We start from the raw sequence: 12,528 nt of genomic DNA, 5'->3' as shown, positions 1-12,528 counted from the left end.
GGAGGTGTGAATACATTTATGGGTATTGTAAGCAGCTAAAACATTCCTATGCAACAAAAAAGGCCTCTCAAGTACAAAAATCCAGACTTGTTTTGTTGTGCTCTTTGTTTCATTTCTGATGGTCAGACCTTGTGAGGGACTCTGAGCTGTAGAGGAGGGCCTGCAGGGATGTGGCCAGAGCAGCGATGGCTGCGATCTCATCCCTAGCAGCTGAGGCCGACTCCATTGTAATCGTGTTGCTCTTCAGCTTTTGCAGGTGGCAGGGGACCAGGGCCTCCAGCACCATCAGCATCTGGAGACTGGAGACGTACACAGGAGGCAGAAAATCTGAACATACAAGCAGAGAGGAAGAAGAGGGAAAGCCCTAGGTGCCTCCTCAATATGTCTCCATACCTCCTAAAGGATTCAGGAGCGTAGGCAACCACAGTGACACACAGCTTGATGGCCTCACTAATGGAAAAGGTCAGGTCCTCATTACCATAACAGAAATCTGCAACAAAAAAAGTAAACACAGGTATTTGAAAACAATATTAGCAGGATATTTCCAAAAATAATTAGTATATCATTTGTAAAGGCTGGTATCTGGGCCTTGTTCATTGCTACTGACACTACCCTCACATTTAAAAAGACAACAATAAGTGTATAAAGGTGGCTGACAGTTTACCAAGAGAGCGCAGAGGTTTCTCAGCCTTTACCAGCTCCAGAGCATCCAGGGCGTCCTGGGTCTCACCCTCCAGCGAGACCAGCAGGTCAAAAAGACACTGGGCTGACACTCCTTTAGACAGACCAGTACTAGTGCTGGTCTGCGATGGGAGATATAGACACGAGAACCTTAAAATACCCATTGGCTGTAAATGAATTTGAACATGTGGATGCGTGTCCTCAGTGGTCTTACTGTGAATTCCAGCAGCGGAGCCACACTGGCAAACAGCTGCAGGATGAAGGGTTTGCGGTGGAGGATGTAGAACTGCCGGCAGCAGAACTCGATGCCCTGCCTCAGTAAAGGGTCACTCTCATAGTCAGAATAGACCTGTCATGACAATACAGAGATGACAGGTTCTTAGAAGGGTTTCGGCCTGGCTTAGACATATTTAAGATGGCTGCCAACTCTGCTCTATAGGCGCTTCTCAAGTCTCTTAATTGCATCACGTTTCCCTCCCTTGTGTTGTTTCCGCAAGGAAACCAAGCCAGGAGAGAAGGAATGAGGAAATATGTTTTTAGAGACATGAGACGTTCTTTCCTCCGAAGCGTCACGTGAAGCGACGTCCGTTTCTGATGACGGCGACAGTTGATCACAGATGGATCAGCTGTCAGTGGGTTCTAACAGTTGGTGAGATTTTTGATAGAGTTTGTGTCTACATACATGTGCACTGTGTTGGTACTAAAAGTCTCACAGTTATCCGTGCAGAGCAGCAGGATTCTCAGTTACCTGTTTAACAAACACCTGCACATGAAAAATTAGAGGTTACTGTATGTCCTGCTCAGAGGCACAGGATCATTTCTACTGACACAATGTTGATATTATCTGCATTTATATTTATTTATTCTGATTGTAAATTCGTTATTGAATAACCCAGAATATGATCATGTTGTCTTGGGATTTAGTAGGCAAATGTTTCAGGGAAATTGAAATGATGTAACTTGTATCAAAGTTGACGCTCAGTTCTTGGCTTTCCGTTTATTTCCTCTTCTGATATCCTTTAACAATACTGCATACATTTTATTTGCAAGTCACATCACTCGTCACAGATTGGTCACTGAGTTCCATCATATTAATCATATTAATAATTTTCATTATTCTTTTGTTAGCTGATTTTACCGGCTGCTTTCATCAGATGCTTTGCTCGCTTCATTAGATACTTTGGTGCAGTTTAGTGACTTGTCCGACTCCTTATGCGTTGCCTACTATTTATCGTCATCTATTTGAACTAAACAGGAATGACCAGTCTCACATGTGACTGAATAGGAATGACGATAAATTATGTAAAAACACGTTTCTTGCTGAGGGCAGCCTTTCTGTGGCCTTTCTCTCCGGGTGCTCTGCTTCCTCCCACCATCCAAAGACATGCGGCCTAGGTTGATTGGTGACCCTAAATTGTCCTTAGGTGTGAGTGTGATTGTTTGTTTGTTTATGTGTGGCCCTGCGATGGACTGGCGACCTGTCCAGGGTGTACCCCACCTTTCGCCCGATGTCAGCTGGGATTGGCTCCAGCCCCCTGCGACCCTGTACGCAGGATAAGCAGTTGACGATGGATGGATGGACTTTTTGTGCGCGTTTTGTTTGCTTTTGGGTATCTGGGCTTGTTGTAAATTATCGGTGTTACCAATTACTTTGATCAATAAAAAAAATTGCAGAAGGATTCCATTAAAATGCTTAAGTTTTAATCAAACTTTTGGCTAGATAAAATGTGAATTAAACCAAGAGAGATTACATGAATGACTGTGCAACAGTAACTTGCATACATTATGGCATTTAATTACTTCTTCCCAACTAAGAGGGCGTTTGTGTAGTGGTTGATCGATATGGGTTTTTCATTGGCAGATGCCGATATCTAGAGAGCAGGGCGGCAGAAAGTCTTGTATAATTCCTTTTTTCCATGCAGAGTACAATCTAATATACGTGGTTATCTGAGCCAGTAATGTGTTGTTTTATATGGAATTTTTATTCATTCACAAAATTGAAACCTATATTGGGTTCGGCTGCAGATTTCAGAATGTGACTGGTGTTGAAGGCAGAGTGGGGTACGGTTTGTCAGAACTGATGTCATTGAACTGCATTTTTCTCTAAAGTATAACAATAGACATTTCATTGGTTTTAGATTAGCTGTTATGTAGGATCTGGTAACGGGCAAGCAGATCATCTCAAGATGCCAGATATCGGCCTGATTTGTCACTACATTTGTGTTTTTTTGTTAGTTTTAATGAGCAACTTTGTCTTTCTTGGTCCACCTGTACCCTCTGTGTGTTCTTACCTGTAGCATGGTCGGCAGGATCCACTGGTAACCGCTCAGGGAGAAGAGGTGGTTGAAGTGAACGGCGGTGTTGATGGCGGTGGCTGTGTACTGCCTGAGGAGGGAGCTGTCCTCCGGGTGCAAAAGCAGAGCCCCGTTGAAGACGTTGAGAAACAGCATCATCTCGTCGCCCCATGGGTACTCACTGGGCATGCCCAGAAACATTTCCTCCAGCAGCTTGATCCACAGCACCTTGTGGAGGGTGTCCATACCAAACAGCTCCTTACCTGGGAGAGTGGGGAGGGGGAGAAAATAAAAACTGTCAATATTCAGTAAAAAGTGTATCAACTAGAATGATTTCTGTTACAGTGTCCTATGATACACTTCGAGTCCATCTCACCTTGTTGCTCAGTGAACAGCGAAAACTCTGCATCAATGGCGGTTCGTGGAAAGGACGGCAAGCGGAGGAGGTCTTCCTGCAGCAAGGAGACATGGGATTGCTTGTGTGCAGCTGGGATGCGTTGTGTGAGGGAGATGAGGAAGAGGACCCGGCCAACTTCCTCTAGTTTACGGGAAAACACCTAAAAAGGAGAACAGGGAAGGAAAACAAAACAGATTCAGGAAAAATCTCTACTTCTCTATGGCAGGTTAGGCTAATGTCATGCAGTTTTAACTGTCAAGCTTTAAATATTCCATACCTGTTTCTGGATAAGCTCCTGTCCTTTCTCGGGCAGCATGTGGACCAAGTTGAGCTGGGGAGAGACTGATCTCCGGAAGGGGTAGATGTCTCTTACATAGGTCTGGAGGAGGTAGATAGAAACATGTTGCACAATTTTAGCTAGCTCCTTCGCTGCCAGGGTTGTACTTCAAGATGCGCTCTCTCGCCCTCTCTCTCGATAACTAACAGATTATTACACCAGGTAACCTCCTGTGACTTTTCCTCAAGTATATTCAATAAAAAACAAAACACAAATGTCAACTTTTCATGGCATAAGAAAACCAACCTTGTTTAGCTTTTTTAAATGATAATTCAGACCAAATATTCAGATACCTGGTTTTACTGGACAGTGAACATGTTTACCAAAGTGTTAAAAATGGCAGCTCAAAATAAAACCTGACGTGTCTACCTTGCTGTAATGGATGAGGTTCCATCGTTTGTCCATGAGGAAGTAGTGTGCCGATCTGGCTTCAGGAATGTTGAAGAATTCCAGGCACTCCTGGTTGTGGGGGAAAAAAGATCATGAACATCTCCCATATGTTTACTTCAGTGACATTAACATTTAGCTGATTCTCAGCCAGAATACAGAATTCCACAAGAAACGTCACAGCAGATCCAACACCACCCTGGACACAACCTGTTCCAGCTTCTCCCCTCTGGTAGGCAATACAGAGAACTGTATGCCGAAACAACCAGATACAGGAACAGTTTGTACCCACAGGCCATCACACTGATGAACAGTTGACTCCAGACAGTGTCAGGAACAATCCCTTTACAATTACCCAGTAACTCTGATTCTAACATTTACCTGCATACTTTTTACTATTCATTATTATTTATTTATCATTTTTGTAATTCAGTAGATGTTCATATTGTATATACTGTATATCATGTCCACCTACACCATATACATAATAGTTTTATCTATGGTGTGTTATTTACTGTATACTGTAGTCTGTGTCTGCTTCCTCCAGAGCTTTTTTGTTTATGCTTGTTCTGTGTATGTACATCAAGAGCCAAATTCCTAGCATGTGTTCGCATACTTGGCCATTATAGCTGAGTCTGATTGTGAATAATTAAGAATAATAGCAAATCTGATTCTTCACTGAATCAGGGTATGAAAAGGGTATGTGGACGAGAGCCGCGATACCTTGACTACAATATGTAAAAGACAGCCAAGTATGAATGTAAATTTATGTAACAGTTTTTCCCTTTTTTCCCCACCATTTGCTCTCACGACCCCTTATCCCCTTATCTTTGTGACCCTTTTAAGGGTCCCGACCCCTAGATTGATAACCCCTGGAATAAACTACCTTATAGATAAAACTAACTCCAGCATCAGCATTAAAAATCTGATAATGTCATATCCTAGTAATAAGTACTTTTGCCTTGTAATGGAGTATTTCTACATTGTTGTACTGTGTAGCATGGCTAAATTAGCTATGAATTTTAATAAATTTGAGAATTATGAATTTTAATATTCAGAAAATCTCAAAAAAATCTCGTTTCGGGGCACCACTGGAGTTGTTATTATCCTAGAGTCTCCGGACCTCTAGGTAGCTTTTAATAATTATACAATTATTACTAGTGATCCCTAAATTATCTTAAATCAGTCAGTCAGTCTCATATCTAAAGGGTCAATTCTCTTGGCAGGGACGTGGAGATAGTCAACACACACACAGTTCTTGATTACAGTGAATTTATTAACTAACTAAAGCGATATAAAAGGGTGGTTAAATACAGGGAAAATAAACAATGGCTGAGCAATGGAGGTTTGATTGCATTTGACTCATATGGCAGAGGAGAACTAATGAAAGTAAGCTATGAGTTTCGGAGTTAAAAAGATTATTAACATTACAGGACATCCCTGATCACAGAATGTTTGTTAGGTCTTACGGCTTGTCGACGGCCTGCTTTGGCTTGTTGCACGGGTCCCATGCTAGCTGCCCGATCCTGGCTTTTTGCTAGGGATTCTCCGGGGTTCTCCGTGTCTGGCAATTCGGCTGTTTTCAGGTTTCCTTCGTTGCCGCTGGCGAGACCACGTGGCTTGGTCTGATCTCGGTGAAGTTGGCTCGACGAACAAGCTTAAAAGGGAACTTGGTCGTTCCTGAATTAGTCCAGTGTAACTTAACAGACTGACAACTTTAACAAAACAAAAGAAAGAAGATAAAACAAACTGAGGGGCAGATCGATGTCGCGGCACTTCGCATGTGTAGCTTCAAGCGATCAAAGGCCTGTTGCGCTGGTCGAATTCTTAGGGCGTTGCCTGGAGAGGCACGCCGGACGCGTGCCGAAGCGTCCAGAGAGCAGAGCGGAAGCCCAGAGCACGACGAGAGGAGAGGAGCCGAGAGAGAGAGCAGAGCAGAGAGCAAACAACGTCGCGTGTCGCTCTTTTGTTGTCTGGGGCGTGGTTCCCCCAGGGGGCGCTTCAGGTTTCCCGAGGGACTGCCTTTCTAAACTTTAATGTCTAAAAAGAAAATCTATTTGCGCATATTATAATCAAATATTTTCCACAATCAAACCTCAGTGGTCAAACAGTTGTACCGTTCTAAGTTAAGCATTTGGTAACAGGAAACAATTGTCACATTATTGCTCAGGATAAGTGGGTGACATTTATACATTAACTGCATTTCCTGCGATGGTGTGTAATACTTATTTCGTCCACTTGGGGGAGCTCAGGTTACATGAGGAAAGCTTAGATTAAACCAAAACAATCTTTCTTTAGGAACTGCGGAATTCAGCCTTAAATTCAAGCTGGTGATTAAGAGTATAGTATGACATTTTTTTTATCATTTCTAAAGGAATTGTGTGAGAAAGTATTGTGAACAAGCATTGGTTACACATTAAATGAAGGAGTGTCCTTAATCTTGCTGAAAATAACAACACTGCCAAAGTAACTTATTTAGATTCTTTTCAGCACTAATATCAACAACAGATAGCAGTTAATGCATTGGGTCTTTGGAGCCTGCAGTTGTTTATTTAAAGTTCGGCTGTCCTGGATTATGTCACACTTAGGCGTAAAAAAAGGGGGTATCCCTTTGATGGGGTAATGAAATACAGAGCAAGGATAGTTGCCACGGTTACGTGTGTGTGTGGGGGGGGGCAGTTTTGATAGGCTGTTCAGGGAAATGCTAATCGCTGGCTAGTGTCCCTTTTGTCAGTTTAACAGTCAGGCACCGTGTTATCAGCTTCGGAATCAAAAAGGTGCCAGTTTTACAATCAACTGCTAAAGAATAGCACTTAGAGAAAGCAACTTTTCCACCCCCCTTCCTCTCTCTGCAGCAGTCTGTTGAAAGTTGATCTTTAACCCCCCTGCTCCTCTCTAGGAGAGGAAAAGAGGAATTTGGAGTAGCTCCAAATTTATTTAATATAAATTGCACAAATCCACACCGTTGTCCCACTACAACTGTTTCTTTTACTGAAGGATCAGAGTACTTCCTCTAGCACTGCTGTCCTTACCTTGAGCAGGGCTTCAAACTGAGTGTCTTCATGGACTGGAAGCTGTGTTGGGATGTCACATTCGTTCTGCCCATGTACCACCAGCGTTTTTGTTCCTGCATCGACCATGCACAAGGAAAAAATATATATATATATATATCTCTATCTAACACAGTATTATTGACATCATCCTAATTAAATAAAATAAATGTATCTTTCTTTGGGTCATCTCTCTAAATTTTACTTTAAATTCTACCTTCTAAATGAGATTTGGAGTCTCAATGGGGTCTTAAACAAATGATACTGTCATGCAGTATCTGTAAATTCACCTGGCATGGATGCAGTGACCAGCAGTTTGACCTCACACTGCTCCTTCTTCATGGTCTGCTTGAGGTCCTTGAAGAAGAGCCCCTCCACGTAGCCAACCACCTCCCACAGGAAGGTCAGCGTGGCCGAGATGGCATCCATTCCCCACTCACATGGAGTCCGCACAAAGTACATGATCAGTCCCACCTATAGGAGATTCAATTGAGACGGAGAGTTTAAAGAGTACTTAAGATAATTTCAAATAAAGATGTAAGTATAGGAGTTTTATCTGTTGCTTCACCAGGTAGTTGAAGAGGATATGAGAGGTCTGGGCCGGCAGATCTCCGATGTTGAGCAATAGCTTCCTCAGCATGTACATCAGCTCATCCTGGCATTGCAACACAAAGAATATCACATTCCACAAATTTACATTTTATGCCTCCAGCTTGTGCACTTACTCTGATTTATCAGCTGTGTTTGTTCTGCAGTTGTTCACCTACCTGTCGGTTGCTCACTGTTAGCTTCTCCAGGAAGTGGCGGAGGACCAGGGCCGGATCTTCAATCAGGCAGTTCCAGAGGATTTGTTGGGCAACAGCACTCACTGAAGAAACATTGAAGGAAATATTTCTACTTGCAAGTACAGTATGTGACAAAATTCCATCAACAGGCTTAATATTTAGAGAGGAGTCTCACACATTAGAAAGAAATCTGAAAAATGTTGATGCAAATGCCTTTTTTGCTAATTCACTGATGATACAACGTAGAGAAATCTGTCAATATATGTATTTCCTATGTTTGGTTAGATTCTGTACAATTTATCCCTTTTATTTCAACATTATTTATTGTACACCTACCAGCCACGCCATCCTCTCGCACCTCCCCGTCCTCCATGAGGTGCACTATCGGCAGGACTGCAGCACAGATGCATGCTGGGAAGACGGCTTGGGGCGGTTGTAACATATGGTGAGTAGGAGTGTGTTCGGTTGTGTTCTCTTCATCTGGTGACAAAAGATGAAATTAACAAATAAAACGCCTCAGTGGCCATTAAGGAAGATAAGCTCAAGTTTTACTTGACAAACAAAAAGAGTTTGATGGCAAACGTCCTCAACGTCTGGGGTTCTTTATTTTCATACCTTCAACACTGGCCAATGAGCGGACAGACCACACAGAGCCCCGACGGAAAGAGTAGTTCCTGTGGGAGTTACTGGAGGCGCAGGATGGGCTGACGGACAGACGGCGTGATGCCAGGTTCACCACTTCTTCTGCTGGCGGGATCAATGCCCGACATGACCGGCACAGATACAGGAAAGACAACATGCTATCAGGGCACAGAGTATCAGTGGCAATTACCATCAAACATTTGTTGTTCTTTATAATTAATGCTTGTGTGCCTGGTTGCCCTACCTTCTTCCTCCTGCTCAGGCGGGGGGCTGCACGTGGGCTCGTAGCAGGCCTCCTGAGCCACGGGGATGGCCGTGATGATGCTGGCCTCGCGGCCCAGACGCCTCTTCTCTTCCTCCTGCTGCAGGTTCTTCAGGATGTGCTCGGCTCGCTGGTGGGAGCGCGACACTGCCCGCGCCGAGAAGGATTTCTGGAAAAGGGTGAGCATGGAGGGGCGGCGTTGGATCAGACGGCACAGAGGCGGAACAACGGGTTCAGACATACAGAAGATTAAGAATGAGGGAATGCACAAATTGATACAAAATTGCCCGCTTAAATCTTCCAGAAATGTGTGTGCACAGCTTTTCTAGGCTTACGTTACATCTGAGGAGCATTTTTTTTTAATGTAAAATGACAACACATTAATACAGTAACTCTCCTCCAGCACATTGATCTCTATGCTCTCATGCTATCCCGAGCATCATGAAGAACACTGTTGAAGTACTAAATAGGAAAACTATTTCAATCATGACAAATTGTGACACAAATAAATGTATTCAGACTGGAATTTGGAGAATTTACTGTATCTTGTGTACAGTAAATGCCTCACAGCATTCGCACGAGTGCTCATACACATACATATCCAAATAGCCTGAACGCGTGATATGAAAAACATACACAGCAAAGTCATTCTCATCCAATGACCATGCATACACAGCACAACACACACAAAATGTCTGAATGTCCGATGCATGCTGTTATTTTTGGTCTTAAAATCAGAGCAAGTGCTAGAACACTTTCTGAGTGTGGTGTGTCTTACTGATCAAGATGCAACTTTCTGAAATGACCCATGAAACTGCCCCGGCTTCTAATCCATGATGAAAACCTACAGCTCCCAATGGGCTAGAAACATTTTTCCCCTCCTGTCATTAATGATCTGAGGTAACAAGATGCATCAGCACAAACATCCGGACAGAAATACCAACTTACTATGGTATGGACTGACTGAATTAATGTGGAGTACTAAAAACAAAGACAGTCGATAGATAAATTATAGAACAGGTGCTCGCAGGTTGTTATTAAAATCTATTAAACATATTTTGATAATCATGCTTTTTAACAAAAAAAAAAAGACAAGAAAGTAAAAGGAAACACCAAGAAATCTGTTATAGAACTTTAAATCACTATTCTGACCTTAAAAATGTATTACATATATTTTTCTTAAATCAGCAGATTTCTTGGTGCAGTTGTTCACATTACACTTGCATAGCAATAACACATATTTGAAAGCAGTCTAAAGTGCATTGTATCTGATTTTGGCATGTTGTGGGGTTAAGAAGGACTCAATAGTTTCAAAATAAGATATCAAAAGTGGCATGTTCTACACAGGTTATGGGATTTAAAGGGCCAGTTCACCTAAATTATGAAAAAGCAAACCTCACCACTTACCCCTAGTTCTAACTATCTAACCATGTTGATAGTTTAGTTTGACCACATTTTGAGATATCGATCTGTGAGATGTCTGCCTCCACCCCAACACAATGGAGGGGATGTAAATCTAATTAGTGACATACACAGAATTTAAAAGACCTTTAACAGGACTAAGAGTCCACATACTAGTTGAGGCCATACTAGTGGCTCTGTGGGGCTGCACTTCAGCACAGCTTAATCCTTATGTCATTGCTGTCACACAGCATGACTGGGTGATGTTGAGCAGGCATAATGTTTACCATGGTCACCATCTTAGCTTAACATGCTAACATTTGCTCATTAGCACCAAATGCTAATTACAATTCAGGCTGATGGAAAGTTACTAGTTTTGCAGGGATTTGGCATTACAGCAAAAATCAGGGGATCACCGAAGTCAGCAGGACTCATCTTCTGGACACCATGAATGTCTGTACAAACTTTACACAACAATCCATCAAATCGTTGTTAAGATATTTTAGTGTCGAACGAAGTAGAGGACCAAACAACTAATACTGTCATTCCATTGAGACGTGCCGCAAAAATTACAGCAATGTGCCTTTCCAGAAACAGTGTCCCCAACGCTCTGGAAAATTTGGATGTCTCAAAACCTGGACAAATTAAATAAATGCAATCTGCATGGCTAGATACCGCTATAGGTAAGTCATAAAATACATTGTTTTCTTGGTTTAACAGACACTTTAATATTTGAATCTAAAGTAACCTGACAACCCAACCCAGGTCAGTTTGTGATGCATTTAAGTCAGTCAGTCTAAAGTATGGGCATACATTTTAATATTACTAATACGGTACTAGAAATAAAATGTTGTAGCTGTTTTTAAGTGCTTGTTACAAAAGTTATATATAAGTAAATATATGCATATTAGGCAACCCATGTGAACAGGGGCTCAGACTTACAGACTGGTCTTCATTGATTGGGTCCTGAACGCTGCCTGTGTTCTGAGGCACCCAGGGGGGGTCAAATATGGGGACACAGGGCATGCCCAGTATTGGAGATGGCAGGGTGAAGTTGATGCTGGGTGGAGGGATCTGAAACAAAAGAAAAACGGCTTAAAGTAGCCTAGTTTTGTGTGTGTGTGTGTGTGTGTGTGTGTGTGTGTGTGTGTGTGTTTGTGTGTGTGTTTGTGTGTGTGTGTTCTAAATGAAATATTTAGCCATATAACAGCCAAACTGAGCAAACATAAAGTCAATTATTAACAATTCTGGACAAACCTTTGGAGGGACATAGTGGAAACAGAACTTTCACATTGGTGATAATATAAATATGACACCATTATTTTTCTGTACCTTAAAGATCTGCTGGGCTCCTTCCTCCATGCGAGGCCACACCTGGTAGCGGAAACGCCACAGCGTGTAAAACTTCAGGACAGAGTTGATGCGCTGGCAGGCCTCCTGGTGATGGAACTCCGCCATCATCATTTCGGTCACCGCGTCGGGGACCTTTACCGCACACAGAAGGAACATGGCAGCTGGAGGGGATTCAGAGAGGGCAGGAGGGGGGAGGAATGAGGAGAGAAGGAAATAAAAAAATGGGGGTAAAGAGGGCAAGAGAAGCAAAGATGGAAAGGGCAGGAAAGAGGAAGATTAAAAAGTGGTTGAAGCCAAAAGAGGGATGTCAAAAAAGGCAAAAGAGTGGAAAGGGGATGGAGAGGGGTATATAATGAGAGAGGGCAAAAAATAGGAATATCTAGGACATATATCTAGGACAAAATGTTTTACATACTAATAATCAGGGACGTTTATAAACTCTGAAGGGCACCTCCAGAAGAGAGCCACAGATCAGTGATGCACAGCCTGATGGCTGACTCACCCGCAGCAGCGGCCATATGTTCGTCCACACTGAGCAAGAGCTCCCAGGCTGCAGGCTGGACGTCTCCATACATGTCGTCAGTCAAGATGGGAGCTGCCTTGATCAGCAGCGAAAGAGGAGCTGGCGACAAGCTCATCACCTGAGAGGAATGAAGACAATCTGGTGAACAGCAGTTCGGGAGTACCAGTATTTTTTTAGGTCCTTGACAAAGGACATTAAGGAAAATAAGGTTAGAAGTTAGAAATGCTCTGTAATTGCTTCTTATGGTAGAATGTGAATGAATATATTTGTAGTCTGTGCTTTAAAGGAAACTAAACTGCAGACAAGGTAAAATGCAGTCACCACACCTACAGACACTCATAACTGACAACAAATCACATATCCAAGGAAAGGCTGGGATAAACACAAATCTTCATATTGAACAAGCTTGTATACAG

The 12,528-nt window shown here is 42.7% G+C and overlaps 1 protein-coding gene across 1 annotated transcript in view; it reads right to left on the bottom strand.

The window, feature by feature from the left end:
- Positions 1-12,528, bottom strand: part of LOC119904722 (protein unc-80 homolog) — a 56,577-nt gene that overhangs the window by 12,660 nt on the left and 31,389 nt on the right. The window contains 18 exon segments of the mRNA XM_038721445.1: positions 129-299; positions 394-490; positions 665-803; positions 896-1,030; positions 2,973-3,238; positions 3,352-3,532; positions 3,650-3,751; positions 4,079-4,168; positions 7,129-7,223; positions 7,437-7,620; positions 7,715-7,801; positions 7,914-8,014; positions 8,268-8,411; positions 8,547-8,678; positions 8,818-9,004; positions 11,179-11,310; positions 11,569-11,750; positions 12,092-12,230. Coding sequence (XP_038577373.1) covers positions 129-299; positions 394-490; positions 665-803; positions 896-1,030; positions 2,973-3,238; positions 3,352-3,532; positions 3,650-3,751; positions 4,079-4,168; positions 7,129-7,223; positions 7,437-7,620; positions 7,715-7,801; positions 7,914-8,014; positions 8,268-8,411; positions 8,547-8,678; positions 8,818-9,004; positions 11,179-11,310; positions 11,569-11,750; positions 12,092-12,230 — 2,564 coding nt within the window.

The sequence above is a fragment of the Micropterus salmoides genome, unplaced genomic scaffold (genome assembly GCF_014851395.1).
Source record: "Micropterus salmoides isolate LMB-PRFRI ecotype aquatic unplaced genomic scaffold, ASM1485139v1 Ms_hic_scaffold_1, whole genome shotgun sequence".
NCBI lineage: Eukaryota > Metazoa > Chordata > Actinopteri > Centrarchiformes > Centrarchidae > Micropterus > Micropterus salmoides.
The sequence above is the reverse complement of the archived record's forward strand: the minus strand, read 5'-3'. Positions and strand labels throughout refer to the sequence as shown.